At 41.4% G+C, this 27,419-nt stretch overlaps 1 protein-coding gene across 1 annotated transcript in view; it reads right to left on the bottom strand.

The window, feature by feature from the left end:
• Window positions 1-3,107: 3,107 nt before the first annotated feature.
• The window catches only part of LOC128719264 (protein enabled), a 33,606-nt gene continuing 9,294 nt past the window's right edge, over window positions 3,108-27,419 (bottom strand). The window contains exons 4-10 of the mRNA XM_053812888.1: window positions 7,777-7,918; window positions 6,781-7,149; window positions 6,545-6,667; window positions 5,227-5,536; window positions 3,665-3,750; window positions 3,371-3,586; window positions 3,108-3,257 (exon numbers count right to left, since the gene is read on the bottom strand). Coding sequence (XP_053668863.1) covers window positions 3,108-3,257; window positions 3,371-3,586; window positions 3,665-3,750; window positions 5,227-5,536; window positions 6,545-6,667; window positions 6,781-7,149; window positions 7,777-7,918 — 1,396 coding nt within the window. The remainder of the gene's footprint in view (window positions 3,258-3,370; window positions 3,587-3,664; window positions 3,751-5,226; window positions 5,537-6,544; window positions 6,668-6,780; window positions 7,150-7,776; window positions 7,919-27,419) is intronic.

The following is a 27,419-nucleotide window of genomic DNA, read 5'->3' on the forward strand; positions in this document are numbered from 1 at the left end:
TTTTTTACTCACATTCTTCATTTCTGTGTTCTATTGTATGCTTTTAGCTGCGATAATTCGTAACACTGCGCGTGATTCAAAACTTTTGCAATAGTGTAGCCCATTTCACATTCCGCCTCCGAATACATTCCTTTTTCATTCGTTTCTTTTTTTGGTTTGTTTTTGTTTCGCCTTTTTCTTTATATTTTAGATAGATATTCGGTACTGTATAGTGTTCGGTTTGACTCGTGGTGTATTTTAACATTTTCTTCCATATCGCTTGCTTTCTGTGTTTAAAGCGTTATTAGTGTGTACGCACCGCACAATTTAAAAGAGAGCATATCTACGCGTTTGCTCAGAGAAACGGCACGCAGTGTTCGTCCTTGTAAGAAGATCATTTTAAGAATACCGTGTACACTAACATTCCTTCTGTTCAAGCCTCCCACGTATTTGTTTATGTTTTGCTCTACAATTTGTTTCCCTCCCGCTTGTGTACACGATTTGCGGGAAAGGACAGACCCTCACACGTTTATGTCAGTTCAGTTCCGAGGGAAGAATTAATTTATCTTAACGCACGCCCTCTACTTCCACTACTGCGCCGTGTGATTCATTCCATCTACGCTACAGAACAACCGATGCTCACCGGAACACCGGAGAAAAGAAAGCGTTTTGCGATTCAGTTTCGTAATAACATGTATGCCACCTTGCTAGTTCATCAACTTGCGTCATCCTTTCATACCTCAATCCTGCTAATACTACCACCATCGACATGACTATAATGAAAGTTACGCGTTTTACATCCTATACTATTCCTTCATTTCGTTTCTGTTCGTTCGTCCGATTAACCGATGCATCACACAGCTTCTTCCGCGTCCCCGTTTAGTCTTTCACTTTTATGTACAAAAAATTCGATTGTGTAGTCCATCGTTTAGCGCTTCAAAGCGTCGTCGTCGTCATAAGCGCCCTTCCACTATTCTTACAATAATGCTTCGTCTAATGCTATATCGCGGTTTGTGCGCGCACCTTAAAATTAACTGTGTGTTCTTTTACACCCCCAATGCTAGCACTGTTGTGTCGTAAACCTTTTTTTAATCATATCGCATCCCGCATGATTTCGATCCGATTCCAGAAGTGTTCATTAAATTTATTCTACATTTTGATTTAATCAGCTTAGTTTGCTTCGGGTGTGCAGTTTTGCATACGAATTGCGCATTCTGCGACGATTGATGCGAGTGTTATTCACTCGTTACTAGTTCATTTAACTATTTTGCGCGCATTTTGACCAAAACTAGTTTTGGAAGAAAAATAAAAGAGATACAAACGGAACGAAGCATTCGATTGGTTTTACATTTTCGCTCCATTGCGTTTAATTCTACCGTTCTCGTTCATCGCGCGCGCACTTAAGTAGTTAGGTGTTTAGTTTAATTTAATTCACGTGTTCCCGATGATTTTAGTTATGTTTCAAAGTTTAGTGATTTTGAATTTTATGCTTTTGCTTCGCTCTTCTCCAAAGAGTAATAATAATGAGACAGATAATATGGCTGACACATAGAGACACATGGATAGACATTCGATTCAAAGAACTGTTATGCTTCCGCCGCTCTGTTTTACCTTCTAATTCCAGAAACTCTGTCCTTTTGATGATAGCCTTCCCTAGCATTAACTGCATAGAGTCTAACCAAAACGCTTCTCAACTCCATTCGGTTAGTTTTACAATTTCAAGAGCTTATACGATGATGATGATACTGTTACTACAACGCGATACGGCAGAAAATGGAGCAGAAACATATCAGGCGGAGGGTACCACACACACGGACCAAAAACGGTTAACCACAACAGCAATGGCGCACAAAAATTGATATCAAATTCCACATGGGAACATGTTTGCACATCTTCTTCGGATACGTATGCCATTCGAACGCTCGCCGTGCGACTACTATGTATATTATACTACTTCATTAGTACTGCTTACGAGTGTGTACCTCAACGGCACCATTTTTTTACGATATATGTATAAATGTTTGGAGTCTTGTAGTTCAGTTTCCTTCGCGCAAGTGAATGGTGTATTTGTATTTTTAGTATTTGTATTTTTTTTTGTTTTCTTTAGATAAAGTCCACAAATTATTTCTCTTGGTGGGAGGTGAACTTGTGTGTCAACTGCCTGCAGATGCAATGATATAGCCATGGAAAAAAAACATGTTTTCGGACACGAATCAAAGCATTTGACGAATTTTGCAATACGACTGCGGGTGAAAAAGTTAATGATCTTGCATGGGCCACACAGATTTAGAATCAGCTCTTTGCCACTGCATACGTCTCTTAACGCGATACACTCGACAGTAATAGATTCGCTACGTCCCCGTCGTCGCTATACTTTCATACAGGCTCCAACAGTCAACATTGTTAACCTGTCTTCAACTTGCGTCTATTTAAAGTTGCATTGCGACATTTATTCGCTCGATCTGCTAACAAACACAAACTATCCGTTTTTCTCTTACTCTCGCTCGCTATGGCCATAAATAATGTGTACATAAAACTATCCACCACAAAAGTCTCACACTTCTTTAGACATCGAAATGTTCGTGGTAAATATTCTACATAGAAAATGTATTTCGAAACTATTTTTTATCATTTTATCGTGTGAACACGAAATATCCTTTTGGAAATACCGAAAACATAAAAGAAATATAATAATTCATCGAACAGAAATAAAGATAGCAATAGGTACTACTCAATACGTCATTGCTGAACGTATGTACAATGGTAGTAATGGAATAAAAATTAATTCCTTCCTGTAACAAAAACAAAGGACTCTATCAATTGAAGTAAAATCTGCATCCAGCAGCGCACCGGTGTCCATTCACATACCGAATGTTCACCCCGTTGTGTGTCTAATCGTTGCCCGTTTTGCCTGGTTCTATGATACCATTTCGATGCTTCTCATCGTGACTGCCCCTGTGCTCGTTCCATTCCTTATCTGTTTGTTATTACAGTAGTTCATGATAGTTGTAGTGGTAGTAATTTGCGGTAATAGAAATGCTGCTGTATGTGTGAGTGTGTGTCTGTGTTTTTTGTTTCTCGTTCGTTCTCTAGTGCCTAAAAACGTAAGCAACAAAGCGAAGTTGCGTTTACCTGCGGTTGAATTCGGATTTGATAGCTTCTATAATTTCTTGCTTCGCTTTCGCAAGCTCGTTGCGCATTTCGCGCAATATTTCCTCCTTCAGATTGTCGAACTCTACCGCAGTCGGAAGGGAGAAACTGTCACCACCATTTATCTGCTGTTGTGCGTACAATTTCCAAATTATGAAAAGAGAAAAAAAGGCTTGGTTTAGTTACATGTTCCGCAGAAAACACGACAATTTCTCGCTCACGAGAGACTTCCAGAACCAACCTTCAGTATCGTTTCTTCGCTGGCACTGCCAAAACGTTTCCGCGACGGTTTCGGTGATTCCGAACCGCTCAGACTAGCACCACCCTGGCCAGAATTGGTACCACCGCCGCCGCTAGCATTATTGCTGCCTAGTTTGTGCGGTAGGGTGCTTGATTTTTCCCAGGCCCGCTGGCGACCTCCGGATCCTGCTGCACCAGCATCATCGTTGGAGTCCGGCTAGAGAAGGGGAACGATAGTTGTGTAACAAAGCATTACACGTCTAGGCTAATAGATGATGGGATGATGGTGCCTTACCTCCTTCTTTTCCGCCTGCGCCCGACGCCTAGCAAGAGTTTTTGCCATTTCATCCATCATCGATGCCATACCAGATGACGATCGTCCTATTGTTTATTGTGCGAATCAGCACAAGAGAGTACAAAATACCATACATTAGTTGGAAAACAAACAGTTAAAAATAATAAATAAACTATAGCACTAATACATCTATTTTCAAAACATTCTTGGGATATTTAGCCTGTCATCCAATGGTTATCACACTTGTGAGCCTTCATTTATGGCTAATTTTCGTTGTCCTAATTTAATCCTGACTAATTGTGTGTTCTAGAGACTGATTCGGTGCATATTCACTAACATACGACATAATCTCTGCGATCATGCCTTCCACCATTCCTTCTATGTATAACAGGATATGAATAAATCAAGTGTCCAATAGCCACAAAAATCCAGCATTTGTAGACAGATAAAACAAACAACCACGGTTGTGAAGAAAGAGGCAAAGGCAATCATGTATGAACCAGACAGAATTGTTTTGGTCGGCAATACGTTTCAATGTCTACCTGCGGAAAGAAAACCATAACAAATCCTACCAGACGAATCCTATTAGTGGCTTTCCACACTTGGTTCACTCGGTCACGTTACAACCGTAATGATTCTTTTGTTGACAGCTAGAAAAAAACCGTCCAAGCCGGAGGTTTACATGTAAATTATTTTTCCCTTGTCCTGATGTTGACATTTTGCTTTGAATTGCATTTGCTTATTATTTGAATTGTGACATTTTAGTTCATTATCCCTGTATAAATCTATTTTACTACCATTGAATGAACCCGGTTATTCAACGTCTTCTCACTAAGCGTGAAAATTAACAAAAATTCGAGTTTTTTTAGGATTAAAACATTATAATTCCAAGATAAGTTCAGAATAAGTTTGAATCCGCTTTAATCTGTACATTTTTCCCATCTTTTTGAAGAGAATTATTTGTTTGTTTGTTTCTGAAGTCGTATAGCCCTAATTTCCCGTGGGATTTTCCGGTTGGCTTTTGTATTTATTTAGTATATCTGCAAATGTTTTTATGCGATTAGGTTTCCATTCAGCAACTCCTACAATCACTGTCGGAACATGATCACCACTTGTTTCTTAAAATGAACTGATGCAGTTCTACATCTGTTTTATTCAAATTATGAACAAAGCAAGTCATAGCCCCAAATACTCAATACGTTACGTTGCATAAGTTAATTTCCTGCGACACAATTGGACAACTTCAACTTATATTCCTTGGTAAATGGTTCTAAAGAATGAAAACTTCCAGAACTTCCTAATTCTAAATGAGAAAGTGCTTGATGAGTATATGCAGATTTTGGACCACTTTGTGATGTCACGAATGAATGCCATATATACGCGCGAACAGACAAGCGATGTTTTGTTTTTCTTCATGCGAAAAGGAAAAGCACATAGACACAGAAAAGAAAAGAAACAGCCACATAGCACACACGTGAGAGCGGCGATTAACCGCGATGATACAATGAGGCCAGGGATTAGTATACGCAAAAGAATGTTAGTATGAGGGTGTAAGTGCTAACCTATGGTTCCATAATTACCACTACCTCCGCTCGATGTACTGCTGCCGCTGTTTTCCGTCACGGTGGACGATACGGCATTGTTGCCGCTAGTGGAGGACGCTAGCGTGGAAGTGGACGACGCACCAACATTACCCGCCGCTACCGATGACGAACCCTTCGGTGGTTGGCTGCGTTTCAGTTTGGCACTGGCCAGCTGGAGGGCCAAGGAATTTATTTCACCTGGTTTCGATGAAAGCATTCCGGGCGGGGGTGGTGGTGGTGGTGGAGCGGCCGCATTACTCAGATTTGGTGGCATGGGCGGTGCTGGAGGCTGCAGGAGAGTTCAAAGTAAAAATTGTGTCTAAGAGCAATCGATTTGCCAGTAACTCAGAGCGAGGTAGCGAATATCTATTATAGGTACTCCCGTATGTATTACCTTGAATTACAAATTTTGAACAACGAGAACTATTAAATGCAGTAAACTTTGCTAGAACCCTATGTTTAAAAAGCATTCAGGAAAACGCTGCACCGACTATATCGGGCGATTGTACGCCAAATGACGTAAACCTAACACCAATAAACACCAAACAACACCAATAACACAAATGTTCGCATATTTTTTTCGGAATTTGGCCAACGAACGTCATTCCGTGTTGATCTCAAAGATATTCAATGTGCTTCATTGACTGAGATGTGTTTCAAAAAATTCTGCTCACTGCTTCCGAGTGCCATCAAGAGTTAGTGGTCTTCGTTACAGCGTTATAATTATCCATTTTTACAATTCGTTGCTACTGGGCGTTGCCTACTGGTCAGATGTAATTGTTCTTGACAAACAATTTCACCAAATAAGGTCCATCTAGTCTAAGTAGTTTTTCACTGTTTGGACAATAGCTTCAACATTCAGGAGACCGTAGAGATCACTTTACCTTCGATCGTCATTTTAAGATTATGCTACACTTTGCGGTGTTGTCTACTACACCGGCGTTCTCTGATGTGGTTGCCAGGACAAAACTACTACTTGGTACTTTAACCTTTCTTCAGATAGGAGAAGACATACGAGAAGTCAGGCGAATACGAAGAGATGTGAGTTTGTAACACTTATTCGGTTCGGTGTGACCCATGGAGTTTGAACAAATCCTTGAAAGCTAATGTTTTACTGTTCTGCTGGTGGCCTTTACATATTAAATGTTAATATTGTTGTAACTAAGAAAAACAGAAAACTAGGTTCTCCTCTCAGGTGGCAGGGGTGCTCGTATGAAAAATCGGTAAAGTATGTCGTTTGTTTTAACGCATACGTTATGTATCTCGAGGACAACTTGCGCCTAACTATATAAGTTACCTGTGGTACATTCGATGGTGCAGACATGGGGAACATCGGCGGCATCATTGGCGGTGGTGGAGGTGCGTTCGTTTGTTGCATCTGGGATGGTGGTTGAAGCGGCTGCATTGGCATCTGTGGAACCTAAAAGACAAGCAAACCAGTTAGGCACACAACGGTGTAACGAAAATCTAACAGTCCATTCACATTCAGGACCTTTTTAGTGCTAGTTGTGAAGCGGTTCGCTTTCTACTTACCGGTGGAATGCCGTACTGTGGTTGTCCGGCACCGTACGGGCCACCGACACCGTTCGGCGGCCCGTAACCATTCGGTGGCATCATCATCGGTGGTGGCGGTGGCTGTGGTTGCGACTGTTGCTGTTGTTGCTGCTGTTGCGACACTAGCTGCTGCTGACCGGCGTAGATCGGATTCGACGGATTGCTGTTAGTCGCGCTCGGGGAGCACGTGGCCGTCGCGTAAATCGAACCGTTCGAAAGGTTCAACGGTGGCTGCTGTTGTTGCTGTGGGGGTGGCGGTTGTTGCGGCGGTTGCGGTGGCAACACCGACTGATTCAGCATTTGATGGTTTTGATTCGATGCTACGTAGATTGGCTGCGGATACTGTTGCTGGGGAAATGGGAAGAGGAAAATTGGTTAGAAAATTTGAAAAAAAAAAAAGCATAGAAATATGAAAACAGCTTTTTCCAGCTAGGAGGGTACCATGTGTATCACAGCAAAATTCATTTGTCGAAAAGCGGAAATGTCAAATTGTTCCGCTTCGTACGAATCGGGTAAACTCGTCGACACCGTGTGTGTACATACATTTACTAAAGCACGAGTCACGTGGTATGTCAAACCATACCCCGGTACACTTCCAACCCGACTTCCAACACTCACACACAATTTTTCCCAAAAGTACAAGAGAACGTCAAATAATTCCAAAAATATTCCATTATCATTCCACACCATACACACACACACACGCCCAACAACACTTCTGGCATTCGGACCCCGCCGACGACCTGACAGGTTGCTTTTGATGGAAAATCGAACATTCGACAACGGAACATGTTCAAGGTCATCTCTCATTTCCGTCCCGCACACCGGATACACCTCCAAAACCTCCAGTGCACAACAACAAACGCGGCAACTTTGGAAGTTGCCACCCTACCTGCTCGTGTTAACGCTGGTGCACTGGTCTTGCGAAATGACATTATCATCCTGCGAATAAAATGGTAACACTACTCTACTTACCGCATTGCTTCCATAGGTAATACTGTTGGTACTGCTGTTGCTTTGCTGTGATGCATAGATCGGTTTCTGTTGCTGCTGCTGTGCCGCCTGCTGCGATGCCTGCTGCTGTGTCGACGGTAACGCTGGCGGGACCGGTGGTGCACTGTTGTTTGTTGCAGCGAAATAAAAGCATACGGATGAAACAAACGGGTGAGTGGTTGATTGAAAATGGTGTAACACAGCGACAACAACAAACAACGGTGTGGTGTTGTGAGATGCAATTATTTGTATCAGTTGTGTTATGTTCGACGCTAACTCTAAATTGTTCTGATGCGGATGCTGCCTCGGATGCTACTAGGTGCACACTACACAACTATAACGCCACACTTCTCGTGTCCTAAGTTAGACGGGACTCTAGGCTGTACTGTAACACGATTCGCATATGAAACGAACCTCGTTTGTAGGAATTTGTACACTTTTGCTCTAGATAGTACTCTCCCGCAATTGTCCTCTCGCTAGGGCGTTTGGAATATCTTCTCACATTGCAATAATCATCATTCCCAAATGCTCTGTCGCGTGCCAGAATGACATCGCACCACTGTCAAACGATGTCCGGAACGAAGGGAGGACTATTTGACAATGGCAAACGCACACACGGTTGTCTGTATGTTTGTCCGTAATTGTCTCTCCAATTATTTTGTTCCATTTACTTTAAAAAAAAAACATAACATAAAAAGATGTCTCACTGACACCTCAAGACACCCTTTCGACACACAAGTTCTTAGCGGATTTTCCCGCCAACACCCAATGTTGTTTAAGGGTGTGCCGCCTTTGTTGCTCTTTTTATTCTCTTTCTGCGAATATCTACCACTCTCAGCACTAGCAACTTTTTTTAGGACATCGCTTCCCCATTATCCTTAACGTCCGCATAAGAGATCCCACTACGAAGCGAGTCGGAGCGAAACGCTCTCGAGGCTCTTACACGAGATGCTGTACTAAAGAGCATACAACTGTAAGGCCCATCGAGAGACACGACGACAACAGAGAATTTTCATAAAACGGTGCCTCTTTTCTCGGCTTCCTGCCAGAGTCTGTTTGGGGCGGTGGTATGTTATGATCCGAGGATATTTGCAAACACACGCACCGACAAGTGTTGACCGAATTCTTTACACTACCGGAACGAATCCATTGCGCATATCCGTGTTCGGGAGAGATTGGCCTGTTGTTGTGGGGAGTTCAACATAACCTAAGAGGAGTTTTACGGCATATCCTGCCAATAACGCACACCGAAAAACTGCAATCGTCCACCGTCCGGTTCGTTTCTTCTCGGTACAAAAGTGTAACGTTCTTATTGCCAGATTTCTTTGTTACCATACTTACGGTTATTAGGGATATATAGAATGACATTTACGGGATATATTACACGTAAAAACTATATCATGAAGGTGTAATTGGAATGTTTCAGCGGGAAAGTGGAACAATATGTTGAAGACAATAGAAAAATTAGTGATAAACAAGAAATATAAATTAATGTGGCATTATGGTATAGCTAAACCGAGTTATCTGTAATTTAGGCATAAAAATACTAATCTTAATTCATATATGAAAGATGTCAGAACAATAAACATTGATAAAATGGATGAAACTAAGAATATGCCAAGCAAAATGTAACGATTCTCTTACAATAATACAAGTACAGGTACTTCCTATATCTCGGAGATTACTTATTATAGCGGACCTCAATAATCCGCGAAAGATCCGCGAGTATCGACGCTGGTAAAATATCGTCTATACTTCATAGTTGCAAAGTCGATTCTGCTTTTTATTTATTCGACATTACAGGGGACTTCTTCAAAGAAAATATTAACAAAAGTTTAAAATCAATGTTTAACTTGAAAATAAACACATCTGCTTTTTGTCGAAATGTTTTGCTAACTCAACCGCGTTTAAGAGGAATTCTGTATCTCGGAGACTTTCTGTATAATTGTTCATTCTGTTATTATTTTGCAAAAATAATGAATTTACTTTCATAATCTTCTTTGCAATTGAACTATTGAACTAAACCAACACAAATTCTGTTCATTTTGCATGGTTCACTTCTCAAAGCTTATTCCTTTGGAAGAAGGTTTGATTCTATTTTATCTCTTCCTTCTCGGCTCTAAATCCGTCGCTGGGCTTGATCTGGGCTGTATTGGCTATCTATGGCTTGAAGCCGGCAAACAGTTTTGCCCACAAGCAGAATTAATGCAATAGAATAATCCAGCGACTATTAAACTCCCACCCACGAACAATATACAAACAATAGAATTAAATGAACGTTGTTAAGTTGTATTGAACTGGATTCAACACAAGCCGAGGTGCCGATATCAATACACACAAAAAAAAAGTCATAGTTAATTATCATAGGTTTTTGAATATCTATAAAATCGTCAATCAAGTGACCCGGTTGGTCAACACAACCCAGAACCATAATAATATGTGTTATCCACAGCACGCTTTCGGGCATGTTATGTGATGTGTTTTCGATCGGAAGAACTACCGCCTATACAAACAAATAAACATCCGCAATCAAGAATCATCGGTACACGAGGGAACCAGCCACCCACCCTTTTCCCTTCATACCGTAAAACCAACCTAAAAGCCCATTGTTTCCCAAACGTCGCCTTCATTATTGAAGGGATCACAACGGAAAGTTGTTATGCGCGCCAAATAAAGTTGCTAGCCGTTGCGGATAAAATTATCTACCCAAAACACCTTCCTCGTCGCACACACACACAAAAGCACACCCGAAGGGTAGACACAAACCGGAAGTAACATTTAAGGTTACCAAAAACAGAACAGGTTTACTCAGCTACTATTCGTGCCTAGACGAGACACACAACGGCGTGGCGCGGGTGAAATTTGAAAGACGACGGACGGAACCTATCCGTCTGTGTATACACCATTGGGCGACAAAAGTCATTATTGCTTTCGCTGTCATCACACACCAATGTCGCACCCATGCTCAGAAGCATGAAGAAATCGATGCACAGGTTCACTATTCCCGGTGCCTGACACCGGACGTTAATTAGATGACAATCGATTCATCGTTTCCGGTGGATTACGCGCCCTTTTCCTTTCCAACCATATTGTATCCATCTGTGCGCCGCCAAAGTTTAACATGGCGCAGAACAGCCGGGACGTAGTGTTGGACGAACCGTTAAGGTTAGAAACCGAAAGGACCCAATCTACGATGCCATCGGAGTAGAGCGCGAAATCTAATGACACGATTCACCGGCCCCGATTTGACAGTCGCGTCAGGTTCTCTTCTCCCGGAATGGCAATTGGATGACTATATTTAACCCGAATGGAAAATGGCTGCAGCAGTATTCCTTCTATTCGCCCCCAATCCCGTCATCAGTTCCAATTGCGGGCGCGATGTTTTTGTGGAACATTCGAAAATCGATGACTTGGGTTCGGGTGTTCGTTTACGTTGCTTCGTAACAAGCACACAAAAATTAAGAGAGGACTCAATTGCGAAACGGGACAAGAAGTCACAAAAGCACATTTAACACGGGGTTTACATTCACAGTTAAACACGCTTCACAATAGATCCCATCGCAACAAAAATGAAGTTGCCAAAGCACAAGTTTTTGGAGCGCATAGAAATTGCAACTCTCGTCCAACAATGCCAAAGGAGAGGACGCAAGGGGGACAAGTTTCGCGTGGGAACTAAAAAGGCGACATGGAAGATGTTTGGAGTATTCTTGTTTGCAGCTTCGGAAAGGGCTAGAAAATTAATGTAGCTTCAAACATCCATCTCTTCTTTCACTCCAGAGCAAGCTGTGAAGAGCAGTTAGCATTCGCCCAAGCCGACTGTTTGCTGAGTAACCGTTTTTCTAGACAGCGTTCTTTTTACAGACATCGTATAACATGCGAGATTTGCTATTTACTGAGCTGCTTGAAGTTAGTTTTAACGCATTATACGAGCTGCAGTAGCAAATGTGAAAATATCGACGGCTTTTCTTCTTGAACTAGAGCTCACGTAAAGTTGGTAAGGTTTGAACAATGCTACCTTTTCAGAGCATCTCGCACGCTGAACATACATTCTGTCACAAAAGTACCGGGAGGTGGCTCCAGAAACATTTTTTATAGGCATTTGAAGAGATCGCCTTCAGTTTCTTCTGTGAATTCTTCTTGATCAGCTCAATTCATACGAAGCGGTGTTCACGGAGCGGTAATTCCAATGATTGAGAGCAGCGAGAGGTCACTGGGGGCTTAAGTCCGGTGCATAAGATAGTTGCTCGATGACATTTGGCCAAATAAGAGTTCCCAATAAGGGCCTTGTAAGACGGTGCACTGTCTTTATGCAAGATTCATGAGTATTCCTTCCACAAATCAGACCGTTTCATAGGCACTTTCTCTTTCAAACGTTACATATAACTTACAAAAGATAGCCCTAATTTACTGTAGAACCATCAGGAACGAACACCGAGTACACTATTCCACTATAATCGAACAAACGGGAAGCATGACCTTCACTGTTGAGCGACTTTGTTGTGGTTTTTGGGCCCTTTCAGAGCACCATTGAAATGTCTGTTGACTAGTTTGCATGTGAAATACAAAAAAAACCCAAGTCTCATCACCTGTTATGATGCGCTGGTTAGACGTTGGGACAGAATTTACTTTCTGAGATATGCATCTTCCGTCACCTTCTTTCGATGAAGTATTTGGGGAAAATGCAACCCTCTTGGATCGAGGAGAGCGAGCAGCCACACGTTTCATATGCCCAATTGACCTTCTAGAATCTGGCGAATCGTTTCGTGTGATAGGCTTAAGTCATTAGCAATCTCTCTGCATCTCAAAAAGAGGGGTTTCAATCATCATCTTGTCGATTTTTTAAGTGTCAACATCCTAGTGAAGAAAGAAATAAAATACATGTGAGATGCGTGTTTTTTGTAATTAACAATTCCCGGTACTTTTGTGACAGAATGTATACTTAATGCAAATTGTTACTGTCATATTCTCCTTTCACCGCGGCGATACTCTTCCTTAACAGCACTGTGTCATAACTGAGGCAACTCGCTTAAAACCAACTCAACCGAAAACAGACGGAACATATCCATCCGTCATCGTTGTTGCTGCTTTCGGCTTTCTTGATGTTTAATTTCCGCTAACGAATTTGGTCTTTGTTTTGGGAATGATTTTTCAATTTTCCATTACGAGCGTTAACGACAACAACAAGCTGCTAACTATCAGATTTCAACACGAACCCTTTTTCCCGACCCCAGCGGCGAGCTGAGTTAAGGAAATGAAAATGACATTACAAATTTTCACCAGAAATGGTACACGATCATGGCAAAAAGTGCGAAGATTGCAGGCCGGAGATAATATTGAGATTTGTAACCTCATCGAGCGAAAGACAAATCGCTTTTACTAAACTATTTCCGATCCCGCAGGCCGTTATTGTGAGGTGAGCACGGCACGGTCCGGTGCCCTTACCGAAATTTCCGCACCTTTTTTCTCGCGTTTCTTTTGAGCGTATTACACAAAACACGACCTGTGGGGGGGGTCCCGTCTATTGCTCATTCGTGTGTAAGACGTGTGAGTTTGTACGAGCCGCATGGAAAACGTAACCTACCCCCACCCACCGACTCTCTCGTATTGATTGCCATCCAGTACCGGGGCACACTGTTTATACTACCTTCAATGAATCATGCGTACGCATTTTCTTTTTGCCCACCAATTTTCCCAAGACAACCGCGGATCCCTGGAACAGATTGGAGCTGCCTTGCGTTTTGTTTCGCATGTGGCATTTAAACGAAAGACCTTCTTCCTCCCGTCACACGTGTTGCCTCTCGCTGTTGCCGGCTCGGTACTCTACCACACTGGTTGGCCTACACTGCTCATACACCGATCATTGGCTCATATGATTACACCAAAGGAAAGACTAGATAGTTGGAGGCTATAAAGGTTTGCTTGTGTTGTTGTTTTGACCCCATCCTAATTTTCTCCCCCCATCTGCATCTGTGTTGGGGACGGAGAAAACTGAGAAGCACTCTGTTTATTAGGTTAGAAAAACAATCGTGGCCAAACGAAAGTGAGACGATGGACGAGAATAGTTCTTTTGCATTCTCGGCAATGCAGCAATGGGAAGAAAGTCGGCAAACCAGAGACTTCTCAGAACATCAGCCGGCCATTGAGTCACACATCGCAGGGGAATTAAAGACAGATTCAGAACATATATAGCATCAATGGAATATTGATGCTTCAATGATGTAAGAATTGCTTTGCGATGGGAAGGGAGGTCCATAACCTCTCAGAAGCATTTTTCCCCCCCATCCACACTAAGGGTTAATGTTACTAATGCACGGTGCATTTTCACCACACCTCAAAAAGGCATCTCTCTCCAAACTCCAAAAACCACTCCACCAATGAATCCATCTCAGAGCAATATAAAAAAAACGCTCGAAAAGTAATGTAAAAAAGTTTGATTCTTGTTTTGTTTTTGGTGAAAACAATACACCACAAAACAAGGAAACAACACACACCGCGTACACAGAAAGCCACACCGAGTAAATATGGGACATCTTCGGTCAGGAGGGAGTTGAGAGTAACAAAAAAAAAAAGCACACAACACCACACAACAGAGAAGTTAATGGAAAAGTAAGTTGAAATGTACTCGAGACGAGTACACGCTGGGTGTGCCACCTTTCTAGAAGCACACGCAAATCCTGAAAGAAGTGGTACTGGACTGGAGAAGTAATGTTCCAACTGTAGGAATTTCACCATCCCCCGCCCGCGAGTGGGACAGAGTAAGCCAGGGTGAAAATTTACACCGTGCGGGGAGTGTGGTTTTAGTAGTAGTTTTGTGTGGTTTCTTCGTTCGTGTGGCGTAGAACGCGACCCACTTTTCCTCATCTTTAGGAAATTACAATCGCACCCCCGCGCACGAAGTGCACGACGAGAGTGCATGGAGGCAGGCAGGGCACGATTGGACAGGAAACAGTCGACGTTCTAGATGATGATATGCACGTTTCCTACTTTCCGTCCACAGCGCAATAGAATGGGGCAGAAAGGCAGTGTATGTGTTCATACCCACCATTTCTCTATTCTGCGTCTCTCGTTGTGTGCGGGATTTACTCGAACGTTGATTTATGGCACAGTGCAAGCGCAATACACAACTATATAACATGGCTTTTCTTAGTCAAGACATCTTTAGCAGTTCATTTATCATATTCACAAATAGTAGTAAATGTTTTCCTAGTGCATGAGCGGGTGGGGTTGGGGTTTGAGTTTAAAATAAAATAGCACACCACCCTGCGCTGGGCCCTCATAAAGTTGGCAAACAGTCAAAATGGAAATCTATTCACGAGGCGTAACTGATTAACATACTATGTCAACGGCGATAACTGGTGGCATGATATGGATCATATTTTTTTCTATGTCACTATACAGAGCGTTTGTGAGATTTAAATGTAATAAAATAGATTTTTTTTCTATCAGTGCCTTTTGCATTTGTATTAGTGAGTCGTTAAATAAGTGACTCAATAGCTTCGAAGTACGTGACTATGTAAAAAAAAGGCTTATGCTTTCGAACATTAGTACAGTCAAACCTTTCATAACGAGCATAATCACGTATAACGCGCATTTGCATTCTTGGAACTCTTCGCAGATGCTGTACGGTGTAGAAATCAAAACATTGACAGTCCGGTTCCGGATGATAGGTCTAATTCTGATCTCAATTTTGGAGAATGCTCGCTTATATGATTTATAACATTCGGCCGACTAACGAATAATGCTAACGATTAACTTAAACCTGAGGTCTATGAAGATTTCAATCTCACTACTGACTTGCGCTCTGGAGCGTAGCTTAAACCCGAGCTGCGAATAAACAGTTCCCGAATCGATTCCGATCAATTTTGAATGCACGACTGCAAAATCGGTTTAAAGCCATTTTTGTTAGGTGTAACAAACAGTTTCAACCTATTTGTCATGTATTAAGGTTTATCTTTTTAATTAACTTGAAGAACATTATTTGCTAGCACTAGAACTTGAACACTAACGTACATTGAACAAACCAAGGGTTCTATAACGACTTGTTTATCCTTTAACCGAACCACTTCTTCTTCGCAACAACTTCAAGAGATTTAGGCCTGCCATTTCTGACTTTCATTGAATTTATTTACCCGTAGCCGGATAGTCAAACCTGCGTACGGAGGATTGATCCGGATGGGATTTTGTCACGGTTCTGTCGTGTAAAGACCGGCCAAGCTACCAATGCACCACCGGGCCCGCCACGACAGAACCACTTTCAGATACAAACAGTTGAACGATACTAAGTCTGAGTCTGGGATTCTTAATAGATCCGGGGTATGTCTAACACGTTTTCAGCTGCTAGCTCAGCTCCGAAAATGTCTGAAGTTGACGGGAGACGAATTGTCCCATCATTTGACCCCATTATTGTGAGACTTATTAAACTCGCCAAGATGATTTGAACGGGCATATTACGAGAATGATACCGTACAATGCATTCCACTACGGTCTTTTTAGATCACCACCACTTTAAATTCCACTGAAACATATGCTGAAACTTGCAAAGTGGTTTGTAGTGACTGACTAATGGAACTTGGAAGCATTGTTTCCGAATTCCAACATTTACTGGAAAATAATAAATCTGCCTCCTGTTCAGACTCAAAAATAATATGTACAAACTAATGTGTATCTGATCCAGACTCATTAACCTAAATTAATTTTTTAACTGTAATTCCCCCACCTAGGGCCCCTCCGCCCTTCCCCACCAATCATTGCCAAACATAGACCCAAACTATCAGATCCTCAAACTACCAAAACCTCCAAAAGGCTTCATCCGCCATTCTGCTCTGAGGATTCGTGAATCTTTTGAGAGTCGATTCCTGATTTCAATGACTCTTCACTAGAGATTCAAATGAATGACTCTTCTAACAACACTCATTAAAGCACAACCAACCAAACCATCGAAACACAAAACCACCGCAGACCATTTGCAGTGTAGCTCGCTGACCCCAGAGCAGATATCATAATTATGAACTGATTGTAGCGCAGAGTTTGGGTAGAGTGTAATGACGTATGATCTTTTCCGACCCTCCCCCATTACACAACAATCAAGCGCACAGCCAAAACCACACACAGAATGCTTTTTAATGCTGCGACGGTTTGGTTGAGTTGAGGTTTTCTGAGGTTCTTTCTTGTGTGGTCGCTTGATTCTTGTTCATCACAACAACACCCCCAGTGACATTACTATCGTACTCCCCCCATTTCTTCCGCACGTACTAATCAAGTACCCTCCCATTATTAGGGAGGGAAGAGATTGCCCCCTCGTTTTCCAGCTCATTGCCTGCATTCGTTCCAGTGGCGCATAAAAAAAACGATTAAGAATGAAATGGAAGGGGGAAAGCATGGAAATTGGTCGGAAATGAAACATAACTACACTCCCAACATGCGGTGATTATGTTTACTCTTCGATTAACGGCGGTCTCATAATTAACCCGCTAAACGGGATAGTGTTTTAAGACATTACCATGTCAAAAGAGTGATTTTTTTTTTAGAGAATCATACAGACGACTTTACAACTATGTGCATTAAGTTATTGCTTTATGTAAAAGATAAATTAATAAAGCAATGTAAAAGATAAATTAAAGACATACATCAGATATTGCAAACCATCGTCAGTGTATTGTAAGAATGCTAAAAAACCATATCTTATCGGAAACATTTATGATAAAGCGATGAGACAACACCACTTCACGCAAAACGTCATCAACTTCGTTTTATTTGTTCGTTATTGTACAGAATGAACACACCGAACTGAATATGATTAATTTCTACGGTATACACGAGTGATAAGGCAAAGGAGATCAAGAGTTACTACCGTTGGTAAACTTTGGATTTCTTTGTCCCGCACTACGCAACAGAGCAAAGTGAGGTGAGTAATAGTGCCCCCCTTTGTGCTGACATACGCGTGATTACCGAGAAAATTACAGGAGTATAAGGAAAGGCGTTGAATTGCAAAATCCACAGCCAGTATATATTTGCTAGTATGAGCTGTCACAGGTGTAAAGAGCTCAATATTCTAATTATTTTACTGACTAATAACTTGCCCCGCCGTTACTGCAAGCGTGTTTGCGCATGTGAAGAGATAGCGACAGATTTGCAAACATTTTACATGAATGTATCAGAGTACATCAATGCTACATTTTTTATATTAAACTTCATAATTCAATCAATTAAACATTTCGACCAGGAATTGCTCAGATTAAAATTAAAAATTTTTAATTAAAAAATCGGTGATTAAAATTCGGTTCGGTTTAAAAAAAAAATTGATTAAGATTTAAAATCATTAAAGCTTAAAATCGGATTAAAGCACAAACATTTCCGGCTGCTATCCCCAAAAAACAACTTGAAAATGATTATTCTGATCAACACCACTGTTCATCACACTGTCTTAACGATTGTACAAAACTATGCAACATTACCAAAGCCCAACTAAGCCACGATATGCTTTACTTTTTTACATAAACTATGTCCGCTGTATAATTTTTTCGCAAACAAGATTTTTTGGAAACTAAACCCGGCGCAACGAAGCCAGCGTTTGCTTTTATTTCCCATTGCTCTTTTCACTGCTGGGTGTTATGCTGTAAGCTGCAAGGTATGTCGTCCGTACAAAGTATGACGCCTTTGCAACGGTGCACACACACCCATTGCAGATGTGTCGTTGAGTACGAAGAAGAGTACTGCATGTCGATGGCTGAAATGACCAGAAGATGCACACATCCTAGCCATACCAGAGGATATGGCAACCCATCGAGAGAACAGTTACAGAGGAAAGTGAATGCGAGAGTGCAACAAATGCATAGCCCGGGTCCACTGGGCGATGTTCATTGCCCTCTGCTTAAGTGGTGCGGTTCCGTTGTCGTTCAAGAAGTTCTGTGCACAACAGTCAACCACTCACAAACAACGGAACAACCCTTCATGGAGCATGTTTTTTGACACTTAGTAAAAGTCGGTTACTAGTTCAGAACACTATTACAGAAACCAGTGGTAAACTTTAATAATGTTTGTAAGCATGTACGAAAAAACCTCCTAGCTACAACAATTACAGACATTGATAAATGTTGTAGGTAAGCCTTAGTAATTATTAAAAACTTAGTAGTTAATATGGAAAATCATAAAATTAAATAACGTGAATCGTGAAATAATAAGGAAACGTAATGAAATATGACTACAATTTTAACAATGCAAACGATAACATTTAAATAGTAAAGAAACACACAAAACTAACACACGAACGATAAGAAAAGAGGTGCCAACGGACAAGAATAAATCATTGAAAAGATACAGTTGAAAAATTCATCCACCGCAGGAAAATAACAACAAAGAAGTGGTGCGATCTTTAGACTGCGTAATGAATGCACTCTCTGCTGCTATCTTTTCCGACGGAAGTAACCAAAAAGCCACAAAGTACAGCGCCTAGGGTTCCGGTATCTGTGTCAACGGATTGTTTTCGGGTTCCGTTCTCTGCTTGCTGTTTTTATCCGCTTTTTCACTTTGCTGACCTCTTCATTTCAACGCTCGCTTAAACGTTTTTAATTGTGGCAACCGAGTTTTTGTTTTGTGTGGCTTGGACACACCACCGCAGAACTGTGGAAAGAACTACCCACGGTAGTAAAACCTACGGGGAGTGATGAGTGATGGGGCCGCGCTTATGCGGTTGAACGAAAGATAAATCATTTCTTAGGACCGGAGCGCGTTACACTTAAAGCTTACGTTTCAGATTGTCTGCTGTACTTGACAAACAAACAAAAAATCTACGACACACAGAGAAGCGGAGTGTACTGCACGTTTAAGCCACCAACACGCGGTACAATTACATTCCGCCACGAGAGAAGAAAACTAAACTTCAAAGACCATTGAGCAGGACGCCCTCACGAAAAGGAAAACTAGACCATAATTAAATCACAAAAGGTTTCCCTAATTATTCTCGGAAAAAAGCATACCCCATCGTTACTATTTGACGCACCACAAACAACACAGCGCGGCCAATGTCTTCTAGGTCGCGCCTCTCCACGTCATGGGAACTGTGCATACCCGGAGGTTCTGACTGTAGCAACTAGTACAAAAGAACATCAATCTATTTCTTTTTTCTTTATCTCATTCTGCAGTTTGTGATGCAGTGGTGCACCCAATACGGCGAAGACTTCACGAGAGGTGACCAGCATAAAATCTACAGTGTCCATTCTCTTGTTGTAATCCAATATCCGTTCGTTTAGTGATGGGAAGTCCTGTCATCGAGGACAGCTTGACCTTCTTCTTCGTTGTTGCATAATGTGAAGCAGATGGTCTAATAATGTTTGCGAGTTACTTCAGTAACCTCATTGAACATGAACATTAGACAAAAAATATGTTTTGCCGATGTACTTCCGGTAACCCACTGTGAACATCGATTAAATAGAAACTCTATCACATTTTACTCTATCTGAATACCCAAGTCATCACTCCTAATATCTAATCCATTCTAATGACTAAAAGCTGGATGTTTTCAAAGACAAAAATCGAATTGGTACCCGAATTTCTAATCATTTTTCTAATCAAAATCTAGCATTTCTAGAAGATCACCATACACGAGAGATTCCGTCAATTGCAGAAATGCTTGGAGTTTTCTGTCAGAATTTTGCTTCATACAAATACGAACTCCATGAAATTGGTAATGTTGCACCAGCAGTAACAATTTCAGATGCAGTAAGTTCCGGATATTAGAAGCGAGTTGATTTAATAGAAACTGTTCTGTCAAATTGACTCAAAATATTAAAAAAATTGTTGAGATGTGCTTGATTTCTCATGTCCGAGTTGAGACTTTGAGACTGAATCAATCTTTCAGCTTTGAATTCGTCTGTCATAGATGAGTGCTATGAGCTCGTCTATTATAGATGTATAAACAACAATCAAGTGCGCCGAAAACTTAACATCAACGATCAGACATTAGAAAAGTCTGATCTCTACGAATTTGCATAAAAATTCGATCTCTGCATGCCGGACACGAATTTATCTTGTAAAGCAGGGATCGGCACACCATTCCCAAATAGGGCCAGATAGTAGAAAAGCATTTTTTTTAAGCCGCGTATAAGATAATAGAAAAATTTTATTAATTAAATTAATTAAAATTATATTAACTTTGATTTTGAATCTTTGACAATATTATGCCATCCTCGAGCATTTGGTTGCACATTTGGGTAATTGACAATTGGTAACGATAATCGTTACATTATGGACATTAGAGTTCGATTTGTGCGTGGAACAACTCTTAAACACAACTGCTTTCACTGTTGTGAAGTATTGTGTTAATTGCACCTCGTTAAATGATAAATGCACAAAGATATCAATGATAAAGTTACTTACACAACAAACTCATCGACATTTCCCTTTGCTACTAATGTATTCCTAAATTGTTTCCTTCGTGTTTGTGGCAAAACAGCCCACAATCAAACCATAGCACTTTCTTTCTCTTCATTATCTTGTAGTGATCTCGCCATTCTAATCTTTCGACACATATCTTATCGCTAGTGGTTCTCCCACGTAAATGTATGGCATGGGCGAAAACCCGCCTTCTAACGCTCGCATAACATCGCAAAATCCAGGGTAACCACTACTACACAGTGTTTGTATCGCAAAACAGTCTAATCTTAATAGTAACGACTTTACCACACCACCAACAACAATAGCCGCTGTGCAGCACGCCAGGCATGACGAAACATAAAGATCGCGAGCTGCACTGGATTGCATACTGCGAGTGCAACAGATTCCCGCCAAATTACTTCCCTGAGAGAGCGAAAGTAAAATGTTTCAAATTTTACTCTAAAACCATATCCACACACACACACACACACACACAGAAGCACATTTGTGATGGATCCATCAATTATCGCTTTCCATTTTCACCGCTCTCAAGAGTACTGCTGCTGCTGCTGCAAAAGAAGAAGTGCGAGGGCTGTCTGCAACTATTAAGATGCCATACATTACTTGCGTGCTGCTGTCTTCTGCGGCGCTTTAGCAACTTCCTGCACAATAACATCGGTGGCATGTTTTACCTCACACAAGCACGTAAAGCATGTACATGCGTGTTATGCGATTAATCGTTCGTCAGTGCTAAGGGGGAAAGGGTATTATTTCAATGGATGGAGAGAAAAAAATTGTATTAACGAGACAAATTGTTATTACTTCTTTCAACGATTTTTTTTCTCCCGTCATGAAGTAGCTGACTTTGAAAAATTTGATACATGCACTCTGCATGTGTGCCGCTAGCAACCTTTCTAAGAAAATTTGCTTTCAAGTAAGTAGTTACTTCATCACGCCTCGAGCATTACTACACGTCAACCATCCGGCCATCAACAAGCGCGCGTTCCTTCTTCCTGACATATCGGAAACAAAAATCAGCTCGCTTTACAATATCACTGGCAGGATGATAACAGCGATACGGCATGATGCGTTGATAAGGCAAGACCCACTGTATAAACCTTCTACTACCACGCCGTTCCGGGCACTATAAACTGCCATGACAGGGAGTGGAATCAAACGTCATCACCAAAGTTTCCGTGGTGTGTAAAGGTTCGCCACTTTGGACACGGCGGCACATTCATTGCGGTGGTGGCGCGTGAAGGGCTAATTTTTCAATCAACACACACACAAGACCATTACACACTCCACCCGGTAGGGGCAGGAAAGTGTGCGGGCAAAGGTTATCCATTGTGAATGGGGAGAAGTAGAGAAAGAAAAGGCTCAACACTACCTCGCGTAAGACATCCACGGTATATGTAATGATGTGACGACGGAACAGAAGAAGGCAAAAAAATACATGAGATAAATTACCCAGCGTGAAAGTGAACCTAATTCGCGGAAGTAGTTTTTGTCTTTACTTTGCCAAGAGCGGCACAATTTTGCTCCCGAGTTGATCCAATTGATGGTGTAGCATTGCACAGCAGTAACATTTCCGCAAACAAGAACCAACGCATTAAGTGATGCCTAATGACACCAGGAACGCGCTCTTCTAATGGCATTAAGCTGAGCACACACCATCAACTTCACAATGGTTCTTCTTGCACAAGTGCGTGAAACCAAATTGGAACACACTGAAATTGTACAAACAGTAGAAATTAACCCGGCAAAACCACAATTGACACCGCGAAACAGAACCACAAAATCGGTCACGATTGTGTCACGGAAAATACCCGAAACGCAACTGACCTAAAGCGAACCATTTTGTCCTGCAATCGATGTAAAGTAGGGGGCCGAACCGTTACTCGCTTAATCGATCGATATACACATCGCTTGGTGACAAAATGTGCCCTTAATTGGGGTATAATTGAATGTGATTCAATTTCGGCATATCAACAGACGAGAAGAGGTTACTTTTCCGGGGCGGGGAGAAAAGCTTGTGCAATGTACGATTTATGCAACCATTTTTTGATGAAAGAAAGAGCTAAGTTCTCTTGCTAGAGAGAAAACATACATATACAGGGTTTTACAGTTCAATTTTGTCTAGCTGCCCACATTTTTTGACCCGCTGCGCTGGATTTCTTGTTAGAGGCGCACATTTTTTAGACGCAAACATCGTATTTTGTATCGAAAGCATTTAATTTCATCAGGACGATCCATGACAGCTTTTCGACCGCAAGTTTATAACCCCTCTTGTGGAAGATCGATATGGATTAGGAACGATTTACACGCTGCACAGTTCCTAAACCTAATTATAAACCCCTGTAAATTGTTGTGATCCATATTTTACTGAAGGAAACATAAGAAATATGATGAAAATCTGTTCCTGGGTTATTTAAATTTATGCTTAAATAGTTCAGTGTACATTTTGACCCACATAAAACAAATTCACTCATTGTTCGTTTGGCAAAAGGACAAACCCTCAATTGGATCAATGTTAACATACCATTTTTTCGCTTTCCTTCATGAAATATAATACACCTTACACCAATCCGGCAACAAAAGCGAAAAAAAAGTGCGCAAAAAGCGGAAGAAAGTATTGAACAAACTCACCCTGCACCATGCACAACAAAACGAATATGCAAAACCACACACACTCACACGAGTTTTACTGTCGGTTGAGACCAATTAGCGGGTTATGGACAAATCCCTTCGAGACGCAAAAAAAAAAACAAAACAAAAATACCGCAGCAAAACACAAACCAGAAACTAGTTCAACAACTGCCATTAACAGATGATGATAGTATGGAGAAGCAGCTTGCAGTACAGACGCACATGGGGTATTGCATTCCATGTACGGGTTCACAAATAGTGAGGGGGGAAAAATGCAAATAAAAAATGTAACAGCGGGAACCACACGTGCCCCTTCCCACAGACGGCATTTATCAGAGCCGTGTTGCAATTGCGATAGATAGAAAAAAAACTATAAATTTATGAGATATATGTATAACGCACATTTTTTGCATATTCTCGATATCCAGACTCGAATGCCAATAGAAAAGTGTTCTCATTTGCATATTACCTGATAAACAATACAGGGTTTTATCAGGCCAGCTCAACGACACAACACTGTCTGTCAACAATGTACAACTCTGTATCGAAATTTGGACCCGTTAACCCTGTTCAACATTAGAATACTGGATTTCAAATCCGTTAAATCCCAACTCGAAAGGTGGCCAATGTGCTTTTGTTTGATAAGCCTCGTTTATACGGCGTATTACAATATGCTCCAATGCAATCGCTGTGCAGATGATAAAAGAAATCTATATGTATTATCATTACAGTAGAACGTCGATTATCCGAACAACTGCAGACCTGGCCGCATGGCCGGTTAATCGATTTCCATGGAAAATAGGACCTTCAGCTTCTGCAAAGGTGACAGCAGAGCATTAGGATTCATTTGTTTTTAATAATAGATGTTATTGTTTGTTAACAATGTGGAACATTTTCCAGGGATTTAAATTAGATAACCTCTTTCTAGAAAACTCTCAAGTTCCTCTCTGGCTAACCGGTTAAATGGTTATAAATTCAATACTATACTACTAGCTGTCATAATAAACCTTCAGTGTATCAGTGACAGAGATTGAAGATTTTTCCGCATTCGATTTATGGGCTTTTACAGAGTTGGAATTCGGTGTTCTAATGTTGAATAGGGTTATCGGGTCCGAATTGTTCGTACGATTTGGAATAACCGTTTTATGCTATTGGACTGGTCTGATAAACCCTGCAATTAAAGAAAACACAATACAATATGATGATATTTTCATATTGTCAGCAGAAAGTACTCAATATTTTAAATTGCATATGATTTAATCTAAAACACTAGTGTTTACATACTTCTAGGAGTAACTGTCACCGAAAAAACGATATAGTGCGTTGCCGCTTGGACAGGTATAATACGCTCACGCCAAATCCTGAGCTACTAAAATATATCAAACAGTCAAACACCTGCAAATTTATTACATTGATCTAATGACGTTCGAAAAGTTACGCAAGTCTTGCGTGTGCTTAACACTCTGCCCATAAAACTCTCCTAAGGAGACCCGTGTTAATGCTCTTTGGCACGCCATTTATTGCACACCCGGGAATGGAAGATAGTATCCAATTTCCTAACCGCCGCCATTACACCGTGCGTCCTTCGAGAATAGTGATTTGCATATTATACACCTTTAAGTCCAAATTCAAGGCCACCAGGCACACACACGTCAAATTGACCAATGAATTCATTGAAAACCCGTATGAAATCCTTCACCCCGATTATCAAACGGACCTTCTCCCCCACAGTTCTAGACGACATAATATCCCCTTTTACACACTTTACGCATCAACATAACCAGGCCACTGTGCCAAAGGCGCACCGGACCGCGAAAGACGCGTGCTGATTGTATGCTGATTAGATTGGTGGCCAAGCATATCTTTCCCTGCGCGTACGCATTAAAACCATCAGCGTGCAGGCGTGTAAAGAGCGCGAACGATCGTACACACAGCCGCCGGGTGCGCCCGCTCTGCGCCACTGATTGAGGAAGATCGAGAGTGTGAAGTGGTAAATTGAATTTATGGTTCGCTCTTTCGCTATTTCTGTGCTTACAGCTGGAAAGTTCGACAAGCAGCGGACCATTTGATATAATTCACTTGCGCTTGTTTTGTTGTTTATCGTAAATATGTTGCGCATGTGCCCCGCACGCATAAAATCTGGCCATATCTGGTGTGTTTACAATTATTTCGCCTAAAACATGGTGCGTACGTTAATGATAGGCCGCTATTTAAATGGAATTGTCGCTTTTTTGCTTTAATAACACCCATAATTTACATCACTTTTGCTTTTTTACTCTAGAACAGTAACGAAATTATCTGAAAAAAAGGTTAAGATATCAGAGGTTGACCTCTTTGAATGTAGTAAAGCCATCAAAAGCTTTTAGTGTTCCTTATTCGATTCATTTATCAGTCCATTTCATGCAATGGCTGCTGACAGGTTCATCTCTACTAGGAAAATAGCGCACGAAAACGAATAAAAGCTCATAATTAATCGATCGATTAAAGCTAATGAACCACATGTAAAAAGCCATAAGCGCCCACTTGCCAAACGACGAAAAACACATGTCTATTAAATAGAAAAAAAAAAACTAAACCATAATTGCATAGGAGGCAGCAGTTCGATAAGCGATAACAGAGACGTGTGTACAAAATCCCAATAAATTCCACTCGATAACCAACAGCCACGGGGGCAGGCAGCCAACGTGCACGGTTTGCTCTAATTTCTCCAATCAATCTTCGATCTCTTGCGCGCTTAGAGTGTTCATCTTCCCCTTGAGAAATCAACCAAGAGCCAATGCTGCAGTCTGCAAAAGCAGGGTGTCTTCTGTGCCTGAAAATTCTATACTAAGGAAAGGAGCGTATCAACGGTCCATTCATAGCGCCAGAAAGCTAGTCGAACGAACCCCGAAAGGGAGACGACGTCTGCCTATACCATTAAGCAAAGATGTCTTTTCCTACTCGTGCTACTGTTACTGCGAAGCCTTCGTCTCAAGAGTGATAAGTGGAAGTTCAACGATCCTATATTCTACCAGCTACTCGAGCTATGAATCTCGATTGAGAGTGTTTTTTACCTTTTTTTTACTTACATACAGCAAGAATGTGTGTGTTACGACGAAGATTTGATAAGGGGCTAGACGTAAAGTCGACGGACTCACGAACCAAAGATACAACAAATCTAGCTCTCTCCACAAAAATGTCCAAGGGGCATCCCGCTCAGACAAAGCCGTCTATAGGGACCGTTGGATGGACAATCTGCACCCGTCATAATCAGAACCAAGAGTAAATGACAAGTACAGGAATGAGGATAAACCAGCACAAAAGAGCCACGATAGAAAATGCACCATCCTTGACGAGGAGTGACTAACAAAAATACGTGATGTGAAAGACCAAGCCCGCGACGGGAACAAGCCCTGGGAAGCACTAGATACCACTTTTCCAAATTTTCAATTTATTTCTCTTGTTTCGCTGACCACACACAATAGTCATGAGATTTTGGTAAGGAGGAAATGCATAAACTTCCAAGTAGGGGAGCAATAACATTTGTAACGGAAGATTTTCAATGCAAAAAGGCAAAAATGTCCACTTAATCGTACAAGCCTCAACTGCACTTTACAGAGCATCAC

This window comes from Anopheles marshallii, chromosome 2 (genome assembly GCF_943734725.1).
Source record: "Anopheles marshallii chromosome 2, idAnoMarsDA_429_01, whole genome shotgun sequence".
Classification (NCBI taxonomy): Eukaryota; Metazoa; Arthropoda; class Insecta; order Diptera; family Culicidae; genus Anopheles; species Anopheles marshallii.